At 37.8% G+C, this 18,193-nt stretch overlaps 2 protein-coding genes across 3 annotated transcripts; one reads left to right on the top strand and one right to left on the bottom strand.

The window, feature by feature from the left end:
• The first annotated feature begins 958 nt into the window (after positions 1-958).
• On the top strand, positions 959-9,570 carry LOC102233718 (kelch domain-containing protein 1-like). Its single transcript, XM_005794714.2, has 13 exons — positions 959-1,250; positions 2,692-2,762; positions 3,004-3,121; positions 3,527-3,639; positions 4,900-4,990; positions 5,076-5,174; positions 6,028-6,102; positions 6,587-6,645; positions 6,735-6,847; positions 6,941-7,013; positions 7,389-7,473; positions 7,935-8,014; positions 9,217-9,570. The coding sequence occupies exons 1-13, from the start codon at positions 1,149-1,151 to the stop codon at positions 9,344-9,346; spliced, it is 1,209 nt and encodes a 402-aa protein (XP_005794771.1). The 5' UTR covers positions 959-1,148; the 3' UTR covers positions 9,347-9,570.
• A 217-nt stretch (positions 9,571-9,787) lies between these two features.
• LOC102233973 (LIM and SH3 domain protein 1-like) lies at positions 9,788-18,158 on the bottom strand. Of its 2 annotated transcripts, XM_005794715.2 has the most exons (7): positions 17,953-18,158; positions 17,322-17,416; positions 15,717-15,801; positions 12,152-12,259; positions 11,196-11,265; positions 11,029-11,117; positions 9,788-10,073 (listed from the first exon to the last, which is right to left on the bottom strand). In XM_005794715.2, the coding sequence occupies exons 1-7, from the start codon at positions 18,019-18,021 to the stop codon at positions 9,900-9,902; spliced, it is 690 nt and encodes a 229-aa protein (XP_005794772.1). In that variant the 5' UTR covers positions 18,022-18,158; the 3' UTR covers positions 9,788-9,899. The 2 variants fall into 2 exon arrangements, with proteins under 2 accessions (XP_005794772.1, XP_023196064.1); XM_023340296.1 differs by lacking the exon at positions 12,152-12,259.
• Between the last annotated feature and the right edge of the window lie 35 nt (positions 18,159-18,193).

Here is an 18,193-nt window from a genome sequence, read left to right on the forward strand (position 1 = left end):
TAAATGCAATCTCAGTGAATAGTTTTATTTATTTGCAAAAATAAAATAATTTCAGTATTTATTTTTGCCTTTATTAATTCATTATCTATACCCATTTGTCCTTGCAGGGGGGCTGGTGCCTATCTCCAGCTGTCACTAGGAGCTACACCCTGGACAGATTACCAGTCCATCAAAGGGCCAAAATTACATTATTTATTACATAATTAAATATAATCAATATTAACAAACAAATGTATCCACATTTGCTAAATGTCTTAATTTAGAAAATGTATAAAATTAAGCAATTAAAAATTTAACTCGTTTGGTAAAGGCATATAATACTTTGTCTTTATCATGTAGGCAATTGTTTCTATGTTAGAAAGCACCATGAATAAAATTGTTAATTGTTGGGTGTCAAATAAAAGCTGACTTTGGTTAACTGAAGCTTTCTGCTTGGCAAAGCTGACGTATTAAATGAGTTTTTTAATGTTCTACAGGCCCTGGGCGTGGCCAAGAGACAGATACATACTGATACGGTTTTATCTCTTTAGGAATATGTTTTTTGTTTTTTTTTAATTACATAAATGCATTTTTTTTTATATATATATATACGAAAACATAAATTCCACCACTACATTTTGTAAAATTACACAAAATGTATTATTGAAGAGTTAATTTAACATTCTCCTATCCTTGATCTCAGCAACTTTGTAATTAACTCAAACGCAACAAGTATTTACATCCATACTGTTGTTTGCAAAGTTTTTCTAATTTCGGATAGCATTATTATTATTTAAGAAGATGAACCTGAGAGCTAACTGGTAGTCTTCAGCAATACAATAAAGAGCATTGAAATAAGGGATTCTTTCTAAGTTAGTTCAGCTCTACTCCCCCTGCGCGCAGCGTGGTTTCGCCTGCAGAGGTGAGCTTGCATTAAATATCTCCCTAATGGGAGGAGTATAAAACAGGAGCGCAAGCCTGAAAAACATGTTTAGCCAAATTCTTTAACACGGTCAGCTGTTCTCTCTCAGCCGCAGGCGGCCACCAGCCTGTCGGTGTCTCTCTAAGCCTTTAATTTCAGCTTTAAATCCTCTCCACTGACGGCAGTTTTTACTTGTTTTTAACTGAGCGCATTGAGCGGTGAAACAGCGCCGAGTCCGCGCCTGGGGATGGATTCAGCCCGGAGGGAGGCTTCTGTGACGCGGCTGGAGAGGAGCAGCCACACGGCGTTCATACACAGCAACACGCTGTATGTTTGGGGAGGTCACCAGGTGAGAAAAGGCGGATGTTAGTTACCTGTGCAGGTAGGAAGAAGGAACTATAAATGTGTCTCGGTATTATTTTTTGCCGAGTATTCAGGAGTGTGCAACGTCGGGTGTTTAGGGAATACTTTGAATTTAAATGTTGCATATTTTGGGGGGATTAAGTAAGAAGTGTCCTGTAGTATCATATCTGTGCTGCGCACCTGTCTCTATGATAAGTTTCAGTGGAATAAATATTATAGCATCAGTAGAGGCGCAGTTGTGCTGTGAACACCTTCCCGACCCCCATCCTTTATGTCCCCTCTGTTCACCACACCAAGGCTGCCCCAGCGCAGTCAAGAGAGATGAATAGATCTGGAAGAAACAGATTAACTTTTTTTTTTTAATTGATATGCAATTTTTTGACTTCATGCTTCCCCGTTTCCAATGTATGTTTTCACACCTGGCCCCAACTTGATGTTTTATATTATTTTTAAGTGTGTTCCCCAGGGTTTTGTCCTTGGACAAATTCTCTTTTTCTCAGCATATGAATAAATCGTCATTACAAAATATACACTCTCCAATATGCTGATGACATATTACTGTATTTATGGAGCAGGGATGTTGCAACTCCTAGAAGCAACTCTTCTCCAACACACCTGAATCAAATGACTGACTTGTTACCAGGCCCCTAAAGAGCTGAATGAAATGCTGCCGAGGAAATTCAACCATTTGATTCAGCAGTGCTGTAGAGATGCGTTTAAAAGTTGCTCTATAGCAGGTCTAGACTTGAGCATCCCAGATGTACAGAATCTTCTTTTAGTCTATGGTGGTCTCTTTTAACTGTACATTTTGTAGCAGTATATTATGTTACTTTATGCACTATTGAAATTTATTGGAGTCCAACAGTTTCAGAAGATTAAATTAATGAAATCACATTAAGGTGACCATTTAGGTCAGAAATTAGGAGTTTTAAAATGCTTAACATTCACACAACACTTTTGGAGTCATGGTAAAAGTAAAAGCATACTTTAACTAAAACTTGGCAGATTTTAATTCTTTTTTGTACGTATGTTGAGTATTTACACGTGTTTTGTAAGTATTTCACATTGTGGTCCATGAGACTATTAGAAAGTATATTTGACATAAGATTTGCATGTGAAAAGGAGTTGATCTGAAAGAAGATTAAAAGTATCTCTAAATGACACAGAAATCATAGTTGAAACTAGTGTAAGTTGAAAGCTGAAATTTACATGGAACTTGTGATCCTTTATTGACTGAAACTAGTGAAAAGTGTGAGACTGGATGAATCATGCATATCTTGCACACTATTAATAGTGTCAAAATATCCTTAAAACTATATCGGAACCATTGATATAAGTCTTAAGTCTTGTGTCATCTTTGTAACCTTTCGCAGAAGATAAAAGAAACATTGAGTCTGTCTGACTGGCTTTGCTTTGTTTCCTTGCAGGTAGTTGCTGGACAGGATGTTGTGTTGCCCAGTAGTGAGATATGCCTCTGTGATCTGGACAGTGGGAAGTGGTGAGATTCAAGGCCATGCAGCAGCCAACATTAAAGCTGTGTCGTTTTGACCTTAAAGTTAGGAATGCAAACTGGGAGGTTTCATTTTGATAGAAACGGTGGCTTCAGAGACTGAAAACGTTGTGTGTAGAATCAGTAAAAATGTTGCCTTTGCAGTTTAGAAAACTGCAGTCAGTTTTGCTAAAACTGTAACCAGCCCTTGGAAATGACTACTTTAACCCTTTTCTTTCTGGTGAAATAGGGAGTGCAAGGAGATCACTGGAGAGAGTCCCACAGGCTTATCTGGGTTCTGTGGCTCCAATATTAGCAGCACTCTCTACATCTTTGGAGGATGCGATTCTGACGGATACTCCAACCAGGTGAGGCGCTTGGACATCTAACTGTGAATGTCTCCTATTTGCAGGTTAAAAAAAAAAAATCCATAGAAGTCACAGAAATCCAGAGAAGTTTCTGATTGCTAGAAATGGTGCCTGACTAACTGTAGCTTCTATTTCCAGTTGGTAAAGTTTCATAATGATGTTTTTCTTGGATGAAGTTTGTCTTGTGGGTTTTTACAAGTTCTTTGTCTTTGGTTAAGAAATGCAGTCATTTCAATCTCATACTGGACTGTGCTGACAGTGGAGATTAAGCGCTGACTGGGACCAGAGCTTTTGTTCAAATGGACTTGAGGCACTGAACTGATAATAAAAGATTCAATTACCGTAGTTGTAAAATTTAGTGCCAAATATTTGACTGAGAGCAATGCGGGCCGTTTCTGTTTGCAGATGTTCAGCGTGGACGTTGCTCAGCCGTGCTTCTCCTGGACGAGAGTCACCGACACAAAGGGAGTGACGCCCTCACCCCGTGACAATCACTCCTGCTGGGCGCACAGAGGCAGGTCAGTTCAGCCTGTAGCAACTCCTCCTCCTGTGGCAGCTTGCAGCTAATAAAGGCAAGAAAATGTCACCCAACCTATGAACGTCTCCTTATAGTAAATGAACTTGGTACTTAATGGGGCCATGAATTACATCAGAGTGGAATGGAAGTGATCAGCTTGTATTGCTGATGAAATGTTCAGGAAGCCCAGGTTGCTGCCATCAGCCCATCTGCTTGTTTGCTCTACTGTCGTCTGTTTCTCTTTACAATTCTTCCAACATAGTGATATGGTTTTTATATGTTTATATGCTAAGCAATGTGGGCTGGTTCCACCTCCATAAAGCTCGTCACCAGAAGAAAGCATAAAGTGCTACAAAAATTTCCTGCTAGATAGTTGCATTGACTTTTGACCTCAGATGCAGCAGATGATATGGCTGCCTAAATAAATTGAATTCTGTGCCTCTTTACTAAAGCTGGACATTATGTTAGATCTCAACTGTCACAGCAATTTCAGTGTGGGTGATATGTTCACTGCAATGAATTACAGTATTTTGGTATTTCTCAGCATATGAATAATATAACCGGGCTGTTTAAATGTACTCTAACCTTTTCTCAATGCCCACAATAAAAGCATTTTTTATATTTTGGCTGGCTAAGATATTGGACCTCATGGAGAGTGGTGAAAAGACAAAGTCTCCACAAAATGACTAATTATAAATTTTGTATTTTATTTTGCAGTACTAACTATTAATTTCCTCAAATTTGTGGATTCTACTCTTGATTTGGAGAATTGGCTTCAGTCCTCAAATTTGAGGTCATCTCTGCTTGTGCACTTTCAGGTTTTTCATTAATTTTTTTCCTTCCACTCACCTTTCCGAGTTGTCAATAAATGTCATCTGGACAAGTGTGTGTAAAACTGATGTATTAAAAACCTTCATCGGTCTTATGCAGTATTCTATTTTTTTTCTGAGGCAAAATTTTGGATCTTCAATAGCTATAAGCCATACTCCTCAAAAATAACATCTAAAAAAATGTATTGCTTTGTGTGCAGTGAACCTGTGCACATTTTGAACCATCCTATTTTTCTATATATCAACTTACTCAGGGGAACCTGCCGTTGGTGACATGAGCGCCACCAGTCCCTCAGACTCCACCATTTATTTTTTTTTATTTTTTACTATTTTTACATTCCATTAAGGGATGAATTGGACTGCTTAAAGGCTGTTTTTCAGTTGGGTTTCTTTCAGTGTTCCATATTGATTGCAGCTTATTGTTCTTGCAGACTGATCTACTTTGGGGGATATGGCTGTAAGACCATAGCAGAGGCACAGAACACATCATCATCAAGCTTCATTGTAGAAGAGATGTCCTGGGTAAACACAGAGCCTGGCAAAGTTCAACATTGTGTTGCTTTGGATTATTTTTCTTAAACAAGATTCCCATTTCTCTTTCTTCTAGGCAATGATCGGAAACACTTTGTTTCGGTGCTGGGGATGGAACAATGAGGTCTGCGTCTTTGACACGCAGTCCTCTACCTGGAGCGCACCCGCGACTCGGGTGAGGTGGAATATGGTGGATGGTTTAAAAAATGTTTATTTTGTCTGTAAGTATTGCTAAGACGGCATCAGGCTCTTAGTAATGACGTACCAGAAGATGAAATTTAAATCTGGTTCTTAAAGTCGTCTTTTGTGTTTGTATGTGTGTGTGGTGTATGGAGGATCACGTTCATTTTTTTTGTGGAGAACTTGGGATTTATTTTTTTTGTGGAACAAATTTGAACTTTGCACAGTCCTGTCAACAGAGGAGAATAAACTTATAAAGAGATAAAAGCTAAAATAAAAACTGATTTTTTTACTTTACCCTTCAGTGATAAGGACTCTGTGTGGATCCCTTATTGAAAATATTTTCTTCTCCCCTCTGCTGACTGAATTTATGACCCATTCCCTACCTTTAAAATCGATTCACCCTGATTAGGTTGTGTGTTAGCCGACTGCAAACGGGGGACAGACAATCTGTCATAATGTTTTTTTGTTTTGTTAGATTTTTAATTTTTGTGCGGAAAGGAAAGAAGGGTGTGTCTAATGTGATACTCAATTTTTTTTGATAAATTACATCTTGTGTTTTCATTAGCTACACAACCATTCAGATGAAATGCTGCAACAAAGGTCTTACTGTTTTGTTTTGAACATGAACAGCTGGAAGTCTCCATGTTAGATGTAAAGAAGGCAAACAGGCTGTGTACGCTGTAACAACATGGCTTTATCTGAATATTGATTTGTCATGATTCCAGTACTTTCAAGGGTTTTGCTGCCAGTCAATGTCTGACAAAATTATGCACATGTTCTGCCTGTCTGGTGTCTGAATGTTAACATGAAGATTTGTTTTATTTTTAAAAAAAAATCTCATCCAGGGTCCTGCTCCTTCTCCCAGAGGCTGCCATGCCAGCTCCATACAAGGACACAAAGGTTACATCACTGGTGGCGTGGTGAGTTTTTCAAGCAACTGAAAAACTCAATTGAAGCAATCTTCTCATTGCAGCAGACATTCTTTAGCTAGTCCTTCTAGGAAAAACTTTCATGCTACAACATGTTGTGATGTTCCAGATAGCTTTGTATGGGATAAGACTTCCCTCTTGGTAGTGACAGTTTGGGTAAAGCCCTTTCCTGCTTCAGTAGTTCTTTCCTGTTGTGATGGGACAGTGGGCCCCATCCACAAATGCAGATCCTGTGATAAATGGTTCTTCTTTGAGCCCATGTCTTGCCCCGTCACCTCTAGAAACTTTGAGACAAATTAGAACTTGACTCAGTCACCTTTAACCAAAGCTAGACCCCACTAAAGTTCCGGTTAACAAAAAATGTATCTTTTTTGCTAACAGAACAAAAAAGATGCATCGAGCATCATTTCTGCTCGATGCTAAAAGGAAGTGTTTAATGGCCCACAAAAATGATGTACCGTCATTTTGTTTGCAGGAAACGGGGGAGTTGGACATTTTCTGCTTGGACCTTGATACCTGGACTTGGAGTAGATTGTAAATATCTTCTTGCTCATATGGATTTGACCTCTTTATGAAATGCCCAGCTTATAATTTCACTGCTTTTTTTGTTCTGATTTACTCAGTGACAACTTGCCTTGTGGTTCACCCCCGGGGCGCTTCATGCACACCATGAACTCTGTGTCGGACCAAACTCTGTTCGTATACGGTGGCCTCGGCATAGATGGGAAAACCCTGAGTAAGTCTGACTAACTTGAGGACTGTAAAGTTTGTTTCCTTCTGATTGGGTTTCATGTTAACTGCAAAATACTGTTTATATGATCACTTCCAGATGATGCCTGGTTGTTTAACACACAGAAGAGAGAGTGGACAAAGGTGAAGCACCCACACAAAGATAAGCCCAGGTAACTGATCTGTTTGCTCTGAAGGATTTCTTGGACAGTTGTGAACTGTAGAATTATCACTTGGGATTGTGATCTCTTAATCAGTTGGGAGGGAAAATGCTCCCAAATTCCAGAATCCAAAATTTAGCTGAGCTATAACTAACATTAAATTAAATTTTTATTTTCTTTTGCCAGATATCTGTCCACAATTTTTCCGAGTCTTTCAGTTTGAATCTATAAGAAACAAATTACTAGGGATACTGCCAATGAGCTAATGGCTGAAAAGGTACAAAATAGTTCATCTACCAAAAACTGGTTGTCAGGTTCTTTCACTTTATATCAACCTTTTTCTAAAGACTTTCAGCTAAAGATTCTGTTTTTTCTTTCTTTTTTCAGGGTTTGTCACTCTGCTTGCCTGGGAAGTGACGGTGATGTTGTCGTCTTTGGGGGAAACAGTGACTTCTGCGTCCTTGTGGACTCTGTATGTGAAAAGATATCAATCCAACTCCCAACCTTATTTCTCCTGTTTCACAACATGTTTACATGAAAACTATATCTTACCCTTTGCACACAGCATCAACAGGCCGCAGCAAATGGCTGATGTACCTTTTAAACCTAATATCTGCCAATGTAGGAGCCAGAGATCAAAGCAGTTGCATATTTCACTTTAAGTGGTTTAATGCTTCAGGTTATGAACCATGTTTGATTTTTACATTTTTAATAAACTAGGCAGTCTCAGTTAAGCGACATACATGTTCTAAAGTGAAAAACATAACCATAGTTTGATCTGCTGAGCTTTGTATACATTCTCTTTTGAGTTGTGCCTCACATGTAGGATGTGATTTTTATTTATTTATTTTTTTTTAACCCTTGCTGCTCAGACAGTTTACGTTTTTAAATGCTTAATGTCTAATGAGGCGTTAATGCTTCTACCTTTTCCAGGTGTCTGTTATGAGGGCTCCAAAGCAACATCACTGCAGGGACGTTTTAATCTTCCAGACGCAGCCGTACTCTCTCTGCAGGTATCGCAAACCCATACTTAAAAACCCAGTTATAAAATCCCAGTCTGTCCTGTAATTCTCTGCATGTTGTCACCCCTGCATGTTGTGTACAGTAAATTTGAGGGGAAACTGAGTCTTTACTGCTTTCACCCTCAGCCTGTGTTGGTCCATTTGCGCCTGAGGAGTTGGAGTAAAGCTAATGAGCTTATTGTTGGTTAATAATGGAACCATGCTATGCTGCGTTTGTGTGCAAGTCAGATTAAAGATTTATTTTTAAACTTTTTATGCCCTGAATGATGAAAGTTACTTCTGTCAGTGTTGAAATTATCCAGCATGTGGTCAGTGTTTACATAATATAAATCAAATGAATGTCTAAAATTGACCAGCATGCATTAAACAAAAGGTAAAATATAAAATGGCAAAAAAAAAAGTATATCTGAAATATAAATTGATCAAAACCTATATAAAGACTGTTTTTCTTAAGCCTGAAGTCGATCTGGTCAAAACTTTACATCCCAAAAAAGGCATTTGGTTAAAAACTATCTGAAACAATTTATGCAAGTCTAATCTGAATACATTCATGTTTTAATTTTGTAAATTTAAGAAATGCATAATTAACTCGAGTCGAATGAAGGGAACATTCTTTTTCTGTAAAGAGGGAAATGTAAAATATTCATCATAAAATGGAATTCTATGTCCTTTTATATGTAGAATCATAATTTATTTCAGGCTTCCTGTGCCAACGTGTCATGAAATCATTTAATCCAGAGATGAGCGGAGAGAACCTGACCTCGTCTCTGAAGTTGCTGTCAAAAACTTTAGTTTTCAGAACTTTTCAGGTTACATGGGTATTTATTTAATGAAAAGTACTTCTCATTTAATGGATAAAATCTGAGTGAAATTAGTTTATAACAGTTCAAGTATATATGGCATTTTCTAAGAAAAATATATTAAAACATGTTTGCTTGCAGATCAGTTCCTTCACATATTTATTGTTTATAATGAATGTTAAGTTGAGATTAATCTTTATCGTCAGGCTATATACCCCAGGAATTGAGCTCTTGTTTGCCTTTGTCTTCAAATTTCTTTTTAAAAAAAGTTGCTTTTTAAAAATAACTTTTTAATTTCTTTTTCTCACAATTGGCGTTTGTTTCGCAGCTTAAGCGAAGTAGACTATTCTGAGCATATGTAGCATTTAATTGACAGACTTTCTTTTGTTCCAGGTTGTGTGAAGATTTCATCAGCGGAAACTCTGAGCTCTTCAGGCTCGACTTGTTGCCGTCAAAGCTACATAAAAAAATCAGCAGAAGGGCTGCATGTTTGTCCGCCACGAAGCTGACGCCTACAGCGTGAAGGACTGTTTATACAGCAACACTACCTCCATCCCTGACGATCATTTTTGTCCATTCTACATTTTTTATTTTATTTTTTGATGACTTTAAGATGGTGCTTTGGTTTTGTTGTTTTTTTTAACTTTAACATGATTTGTAAAAAAAAAAAGTCTTTGTTTTAAAATGTTTGGGTAAAATTTTACTGTAACATGTTACATTTTTTTGAATAAAGCTGCTTTTATTTCATATTTTCTTTTCCAACCTTAGAAAGCACAGATTGGCAGATGAGCAAAATTGAAGTTTTAAGCAGCAACAAAAAAGAAAAACATATTTCAGAAATTAATGCATCATGAAGCTATAGCCTGCAGCTGTAGTTAAATTGAATTTTATATTGAAATTTACTTTTTTTTTTTATTGTGGGTAGAGGGCAGTTCCACTTTACTGAAAAATACCAAAAGTCAAATTGCCTAAAAAAACAAACTCTTTAACATACAGCAGTCAGTCTAAATCCACATTACAGGAGTTTGTCCTCCTACTGTGTGCTTTGCCTGGTTTACATGTATATTAATCGTTTCTCAAATAGGTCGGACATAATTGGCCGGCAGCATTCCCCTCTTCCCGGTGCGCTGGTTGCATCCGAACATCCAGCCCTCGTCAATTGGCTCGACATCCGAGACCAGATCACCTTCCTGGAGAGAAACTTCATCTGCCTCTGCTGCCACATAGCTGTACAAGGCCTGGTAACGCTTCTGAAAGAGAGAAGGAAGTGAGATTGGGAGGAATATACATGATATGCAACATCAAACCTGAGTTGAAATGGATTGATTTGCATTTGATTTCCCTACCGGAGAAAAATAGACTGGTGCAACAATGTTCATTCAGGTGTGCACACCCACAGATGTTCAAATAAGCAAAGACAGTTTTGCTTGACATTTCTGGGATGGATTTCTAAATGTTTTGTCCTCAAAAAGGTTTTCTACCAAGTGTGCTCTTCCTTCCAACTCGTGGCAAGCTTCCCTGTCCATCCTGAAGAAAAGCATCCACATGCCACAGTGCTGTCATATTTTACTGTGGATGATGGTGAGCTCAGAATGATGTGTATGTTTATTTTTGCCACATAATTGCTTTGCATATAGGCCCATAAATGTCCCTCGTCTCATTTGATCATCTTCCAGATATTTACTTAAACCCCTTCATGGCTTACAGCAAACTACAAAGTGGAAGTCCTATGGCCTGGTTTCAGCAGTGGCTTTCTTCTTCCTAATCTTCCATAAAGGCCATATTTCTAAAAGGCGCTACAAATGGCAATCAGCAAATTCTCCCAGAGTTGTGGATCTCTGCAGCTCCTCCAGAGTTACCACGGCTCCTTCTCTTTTTAATCCTTTTTGAGTAACCATGGCATAATATTGAAGCTGTGCCAGATGCAGGTGAATTGTATGCCACACCTTTCAGATTTTATTGCTAAAGTGAAAACCACGTACCATTTTGTTAACACCATATGCACAACTTTTTGGGGGCGTCTCCCAAAAATACAAAGAAATTATATTGAACATTGTGATGAAATGAGAGATTCATAGTAGGATAAATACTTCTACTATCAAATGTACAAAAACATTCTCACAATCTAACCTGTTATTTGATTGCTTAAGATCAGCTGATAGCCTCCCACTCTGATTTAAGCACACACTGATGTTATTGCCTTACCCCTCCACTAGGTGGCGACACAACAGCAGGGCGCATCTGTCCAGCAGGCTGGTTGAATCTTTCAGAGTTTGATGCTTGCAATTCTTGTTCTGTACAGACACAGACATTAAATGACCATGTTTGTTTTTTTTTCTAATGAAGTCATAACAAACGCAGAAACATCTCACCTTGTCTATTTTCAGGAGGAGGCGCATCACTTCGAGTCTTACTTTTCTCAAACTCTTCATGGTACTTAATCTGCACAAAACAAATGCACATTTAATCCACAAGAGGGCAGTAAATGCTTACACTGAACCGTTTCCCTCTCGGCAGGTTTTGCTTTAATGTGAACAGTTCACCATTTTAGGAAATGGCAACAAGAGCAAAAATATTTGCACTGTAACGCAGGTGCGACAACTTCAGCCCGCAGAGAGCGTAAGGAGAATTAGGAAGAGGGAGCTAATGCCATAGTAAAGTTCTGCAGGAGAAAGTGCAGAACAATGTGGGGAAAAAAGGAGAAGAAGAAGGAAAAAAAGATTACGGCCTTTTGACATGCAGCTTAGTACCCATCATTCCTATCTGTAACAAATGCTCTCATGAGAGAAAAGGGAAGTGTGTGTGTCCATGTGTGTGTGTGTAGAGCAGTTTAGTTTTTGTCCACCGCTGAGAGATTTTGACCATATAGGGCAGCTGCTCCACAGCGGACAAGGAGAAATGTCAGAAATGTGCCTTTGTGATTCTGCAGGATTGGACTCTGACTTCCTTTCGCTGCCATCTGCAGGGTTCCTGCACTTTTTACATGTCAAGGTTCCACTTTTCCACGCACAGATTTCCAAAGCCCCTGATCTGTATGAGCCATTTTAAAGTTTTAACACAAAAGCTCTCTATGAAAATTAAATCTACTAACACCGTATACTGCAAGGAGGTGATGAATGGACTGATGGACGGAAGGACACAATTCCAGAGAATAAGACAAGAAACAAAGTCTGGAAGTACATATAGCTAGACCTGGAAAGAAGGTCAAACTTAAACTCTACTTTATTTTTCAGCTCTGCTTCCTAAATCGACCGTGCTGGGTGGTATTTGGCTTGACTATGTGTTTGTGGATTAGAAAATCTGGTGTTAAAGTAAAAACTGCACTCACGTTGCTAATCTGGTCTTGAGTCTTCTTCAGTCTCTGCATCTCTGGTGTGTCGACCACCACGCTAAAGCCTTTCCCCTTGTTCTTCTCAAAGTCCTCCTTGTAAAGGGCCTGCAAACACCAATCGTCTTTCAGATCAAAAGCTGCTTTATTTGTTGCCAAATGTCACAAAGCTCTTCAGTATCCGCACTTTGTATTGCCTTGTTGCTGAAAATGTGCTATATAAATAAAATTACATTTACCTTTACTACAAAATACTTTCTCCTTTAAACTAGAACATTTAAAGTATTATTTTCATCTTGTTGAAATTTATTTCCAGCTAACATCAAGCAGGACAGTTGGTTTCTTTGACACAAAGTTGTGTGGAGTAGATACAAGCAGTTATTGTCTAACATACTGAATACACAGGCTGCACACCCGCAGTTAGGTTTAAGTTCAGGTTAGGTTCGCAGTTCAGCATTTGCAGATTCACCTATTTTCATAACAAATATCTGAAAATATTTGAAAGCAAATGGAACTTGGGAAGCTAAAATACATAGCCACAATGTTGACACATGATTGGCTGGTGTATATAAATCCAGGAGCACCATTTATTTTCCCAGGCATGAATCGACTGTAGCCCCAAGAATGGAAAAAGACTATGCTAACTTCTCCAGTAGTGATAATGCTGTTTCCATGGTGCATGCATATTACACTAACTATATTAATGCATATTTGGTGTTTGAACCATTGAAATAGACAATTAAGCACTTTTAGAGGGGCTCTTAAGTATTTATGGATTTCAGCTAATTGCCAGCAGCTGTGGTCACTAACCTCTACGATACCATTGGTCTGCTGTATGTTTTTCTGATTTCTTAAAGAACTTTGGTTGACTGTGACATTTAGTGATTGAAAAATTGATTAAAAATCAAGCATTTTTGCTCATGTAAATTGTTATTGTGTGGGACATAAGGAGCTTTTCAACTGAATTTGTTGAAGAAATAGTTCTCCAGACTTCCTCACCAGATATATTGTCATGTAAATTTTATTTATTTTTTCACATATTTCTGAATAAGTAAAAGCACACGCAAAAAAAAAGCAATGATGGTTTATCTCCTTAAAGAATGAACTGTAAGCAATTCACCTGTCATTTACAAAACTTGATCTGTAACTCCATAGAAGGGTTTATTAAAACAACTAAGCTTAACCTTTAGTGGTGAAAATGAACATATTCATCGGAATGCCAACAAAAGCATAACTAAATCAAATATTTCATAATTGAAGTAGATGATAAATGCAGAAAAAACACAGTTGAGCTGTGATTTAAATGCCAATTTGCTGCAGGTCACTGTGGGGAACATTTCACATTAAACAAAGTCAAAATGTTTATTTGAAACTAAATCTGAGATCCCTGCACTCTGCACACGCGCACATCCGCAAAGGCACAAACACAAATGAGTCATGTTCTTGCTATGAGGAATATGCCGCTGCGAGTGAGTTCAACTGCAGAGACTTTTATGGTTATAAACAAAGACACGAACCGCTTCGTCCAGAGAAACAGAGAAGGACAACTCTTCGGCTTTACATTTGATCTTTACAGCTTTGTAGTATAAAAACAATTACTTTACTTGGCTGTTAGGAATCATCTGTTACCAAAATAGATCTCCTTCTGGGATTCTTCGTGTTGTTGCAGCTGGTGTGAAAATAATAATCGTTTGAACAAGCTTTGGTGGTTTGTCGGCTCTTCCCAAAAAGCAGTCATGAGTAAACCTCAGTGTGGGTCAGAAATACTTATCATGTGTATAGTTCTAAAACACTAGATGCCACAGTTCTCTGTTTATTCTATGCCTCTGTTTGCAATTTAATCTAAAGCCATTCCTGTGGCTCGGTCCTTGATCCTCTTGTTAAAGAGCTTTTAAAAACTTGGCAGAGTGTTTTCTGGTAAAATAAAGCTGAGATGGAATTGGGTAAAATGAAAATTGTTCACACCCCTTGAGCTTTTTTTTTTATACATTTTCTTTCAGGCTACAACTTGACAAATAACACATAAAATCATAATGAAACACATTTTAGTGAAAGGACGAGGATGCAAGGTTTTTAGAATGTTTCACCAACAGAAAACTGAAACCTGTGGTGTTCATTTGTCTTCAGCCCCTTTTACTCTGGTACCATCAAATAAAATTCACTACAAGAGTCTCCTAATGTGTAAACAGTGTTTACTTGTGTGTAATCTGATCTTAGAGTTAGGTTACGAAGCAAAATCTATGGCTTTCAAAGTCTCACCGAGCACAGAGCTTCAATCCATCATCTGACAAAGGAAAGATGATGTCTCTGGTGGGAGAATCTGTTGACAGGACAATTATTGGTTGGCCTTAATGAAAGAGTAGAAGGAAGGAAGCTATTGTTGAAGGACAGCAACAAGTCATTTCAAAAAAGGCACTTAGGGGCCAAAAACAAACAGGTGGAGAGTTTTTAGGACTACAAAAAAACACTATTTGAGGGGAAAAACAAACACTCCATATAACCCTGATCACAGGGTGGCACAAAATGCCAATAAAACAAACTGAGATTTATGGTTAGAGACCTTCTCTACCCTACATGCATAATGTTAAACTCAAGTTTTCTCTTATCCTTCCCACGTTAAGTCTGCTTCGTCTCAGACATCAACAGGCATTGCCAGACGGACAGCTGCTGGAGAGGATCTGACAGCTGTTTGGCTCTCCTTGTGTTCAGGACCAGTGGAGTGCCACACCATGCTGAACTGGGACCAGCTGTGTGCCTGTACTGCCAACTCATTTATCCATTTGACAGTCAATACAGTACCCTCAGATGACCTTCAGATTAGCCTCTTCCACCACTGCATCAGTTCATGTTAGGCTTTTATGTTGGTGGAAGTGAGTTTTACGGTGTTATGATCAACTTGAAAGGTTTGGTCAGGTCTATTTTGGAGGTAAAGGGCGGACCAACACATCTTTAGGCATAATGTTACACTGCCTGATCAGTGTATGGGTATTCATCCAACTATCCTCTGTGTCAACTTAAAGACTGTGACTAAGAAGCACAAGCGGTTTTCAGTCTTATGAAATTGCAACCTTGCATGGATATAGCGTTTTTAATCATGTTGCAGACAGGACAGTCTCCAAAGTTACGCTGCAAGGGAATCTCTTTGAATTTGCGTGACTTGAAGGTCTTATCCCTGAGCTCAGGTTAATTAGCTGGCAGGAACAGTGTGATTAGATCAGAGCTTAAGAACAGGGAAGGTACAGAGGGACTCTCGTTTAAACAGCAGTTCACTGGTTTTTGGAAGAAAATCTGTCAATGTTGGCAGCAGCTAAGACACAAAACTCTAGGATTTAGTTGGCCTGTAAAAGAAGGCAAGTTAAAGCTTCTATTCCGCAAATAATCCAATAACAGAGATTAACTGAAAGATCTGCTTTTACCCGCTGGAGCAAACATGGAGCTGAACGAGTGAGACGATTAAAAAGAGAAAGTTACAGCAAGCCTCGCTAATGAAATGAGATGAGAAAATGTAGAGCTTCTCTGTCGGCAGGAGAAAAGTGAGAAGGCAGAGAAAGAGGCCTGATCTCACCTGGCTGTTGAGCAGGCTCTGTTGTTTCAGACGTAGATTCTCAGGGGTGTCGGTCACAATGGTGAAGGAGGTTTTGGGATAATGCCTAATAAGTGAGTACATAAAATCAAAACATTAAAGGTGTTGAATAAATTAAGTAAATTCACACACATTTTCTGTATAAATCAATTTAAAGTCACAGAAAAAGTTCAGAAGAAATACATAACCTTGTTTTTTGGGGTTAGAAGATTCAATTTAGTTTATCTATAATGAAGTGCAAGTAAACACATAATATCTGACCTGTCACACACACTTACTACCACCAAGGCTTTTCAAAACACCTTCACCATGACTTAATATAAGTCAAATTAATATGTTGTCCCACAGAGTCTTTCAACATGCTACATTGAAGGGAATTACACAATTGTTCTTGTTTAGAATTTTGAAAAATCTTCTAAAATTATCAATATTAAGTCATGATGCGTCATAACTGTAGGTGTGTGAATGACGGCAATCTAAAAAAGATTCAGAACATCTGCCCGAAAAATCACAACTGAGCCTGATCAGTTTGATTCTAAAGACTTTTGGTACTTCGTGCAATATTCCCCTATGGCTTTTCTTTAACCAAGGGGAGATAACTCCAGTTTGAATAATTTGTTCTGAATCCAACGTGAGAAATCACATGAACATCCAATGGGCAGAACCATTAGAACAGCTGTCATGCTGAGAAATGGGAATTGCATTGACATTTGCAGAACTTCTGGTTGTCCTCCTTTAAATTTCATTTTCTTCTTCCAAACTTTTAAATCCTTGAATAATGTTAGGTTAGCTGAAACGGAATCTATCAGCCCCTTTCTTTAAACTCAAGAGAGAGACCAGAAACGTAAATAAATGTTATTCATCAAATAAACTTAGTTAATAATCTTGGAATTGTTAATTGAAGCCTTTACACATTTCTCTTTAGATTTCTTCATATTTGTTATTTTGCACTAAACAGATATATGGGCAGATATAGATAACTGGGAAATAGAAGGCAGTTTGATTAGTAACAAATGTTATCTGTGATTGCAGGTAGAATGTTTTGGTGAATAAATTTTATTTCCAGTAGATATACTAAGTGTCATTATTCACGTTTGTGTTTTCTTAGCTTTCTGACTAGGATAATTCATCCTTCATATAAATTTTATTATAAATATGAAACTGCTTCATTTTAAAAAAGACGTTCAAAGGAAGTTATAGACCAACAAATAATTAGTGCATAATTATAAAGTCAAAGAAAAAGTATACAATATTTTTTTGTATTGAGACTGTTTTTTGTTTTTCTCAAAACAACTAGTAACAAGGAAAATAAATCCCATAAAAGACCAACACAAGGCCTGAAAGATGTATTCTCCTTCAACCGATGTTCACTTATATGCCAAGTTTTTACTAAAATATCAGTTTTCTCTCTGGTAAACTATAAATAAAAGAGAACGTGAGTGAAGTCTAAGAACGAGTACGACAACTCAAGCTTTCAATTCTTGAGTATTCAATCTCTGCTCCCTTTAGGTATTGTGAAATTATTCAAGAACTTAAATTAATTGCTTATAGTCTTCAACTTTTATTGTTCACTATGAATATACTCACATAGTACAGTAGGGTTTCTTCTCAAAGCCTTTGTAGTTGTTCATACTCAGAGCCATCTTGCAGACTTCACAGCTGAAACAACCTTTGTGCCAATACTGGGAGGAGAAGCAAAGCAAAATAAAAAGGTTTGCAAAACTCTAGAAAAACAACACGTTCAACATCATCATCATCATCACATTGAAAATTAAAACACTTCCTTCAGTTACAATAAAGTTCTTTTTTTTCATTATGATATTGCCTCCTTGTACCTGCTATAGGATCCCTTTCACTTTACTAATTTTTAGAGGCTTTTGAGAAACGGGAGATGGTTGCTGTACTCCCTCAGGGTGCTTTGTTTGTGACAAATATAGAGAGCCATCTGGATCAAACTCAAATCCCGCAAGAACTTTTCTCTGGATTTAAAATGTTTAATAACAAACAAAACTGAATGTTCCCAAAAACAGCTAAAGGAAGACGTGATCCCTACAGTAAAGTTGTATGTTAGAGTTATTTGATTTATTCAAGCAGTTAGTTGGAGAAGCACAGATTGGCATAAAAGTATCAAATTCAGAATATCACCAAAGATTGGGTCAACAAATGTCAGCTCTGAACAACAGAGTGATAAGAGAATAAGGTTAGACTTCCATCTTACCTTATCAAGGCAGTTTATTTTTTCTGTTGGATAAACTGGCTTATTGCATCTCCCACACGGCGGATTCATGGCAGCACAGCGATTCTTCACACTTAAACAACAAAATCTCTGATCAAAAAATAATAATGCAAAACCTTTTAATGAGTCATTGATGGGCAGCAAAAACAGTTACTATTCCTGCGTTTTGTATGAACACATTTCTGGTAATATACTACACCCGAAGTCAAGGAGGAGTTAAATC

Source organism: Xiphophorus maculatus, chromosome 10 (genome assembly GCF_002775205.1).
Source record: "Xiphophorus maculatus strain JP 163 A chromosome 10, X_maculatus-5.0-male, whole genome shotgun sequence".
Classification (NCBI taxonomy): domain Eukaryota; kingdom Metazoa; phylum Chordata; class Actinopteri; order Cyprinodontiformes; family Poeciliidae; genus Xiphophorus; species Xiphophorus maculatus.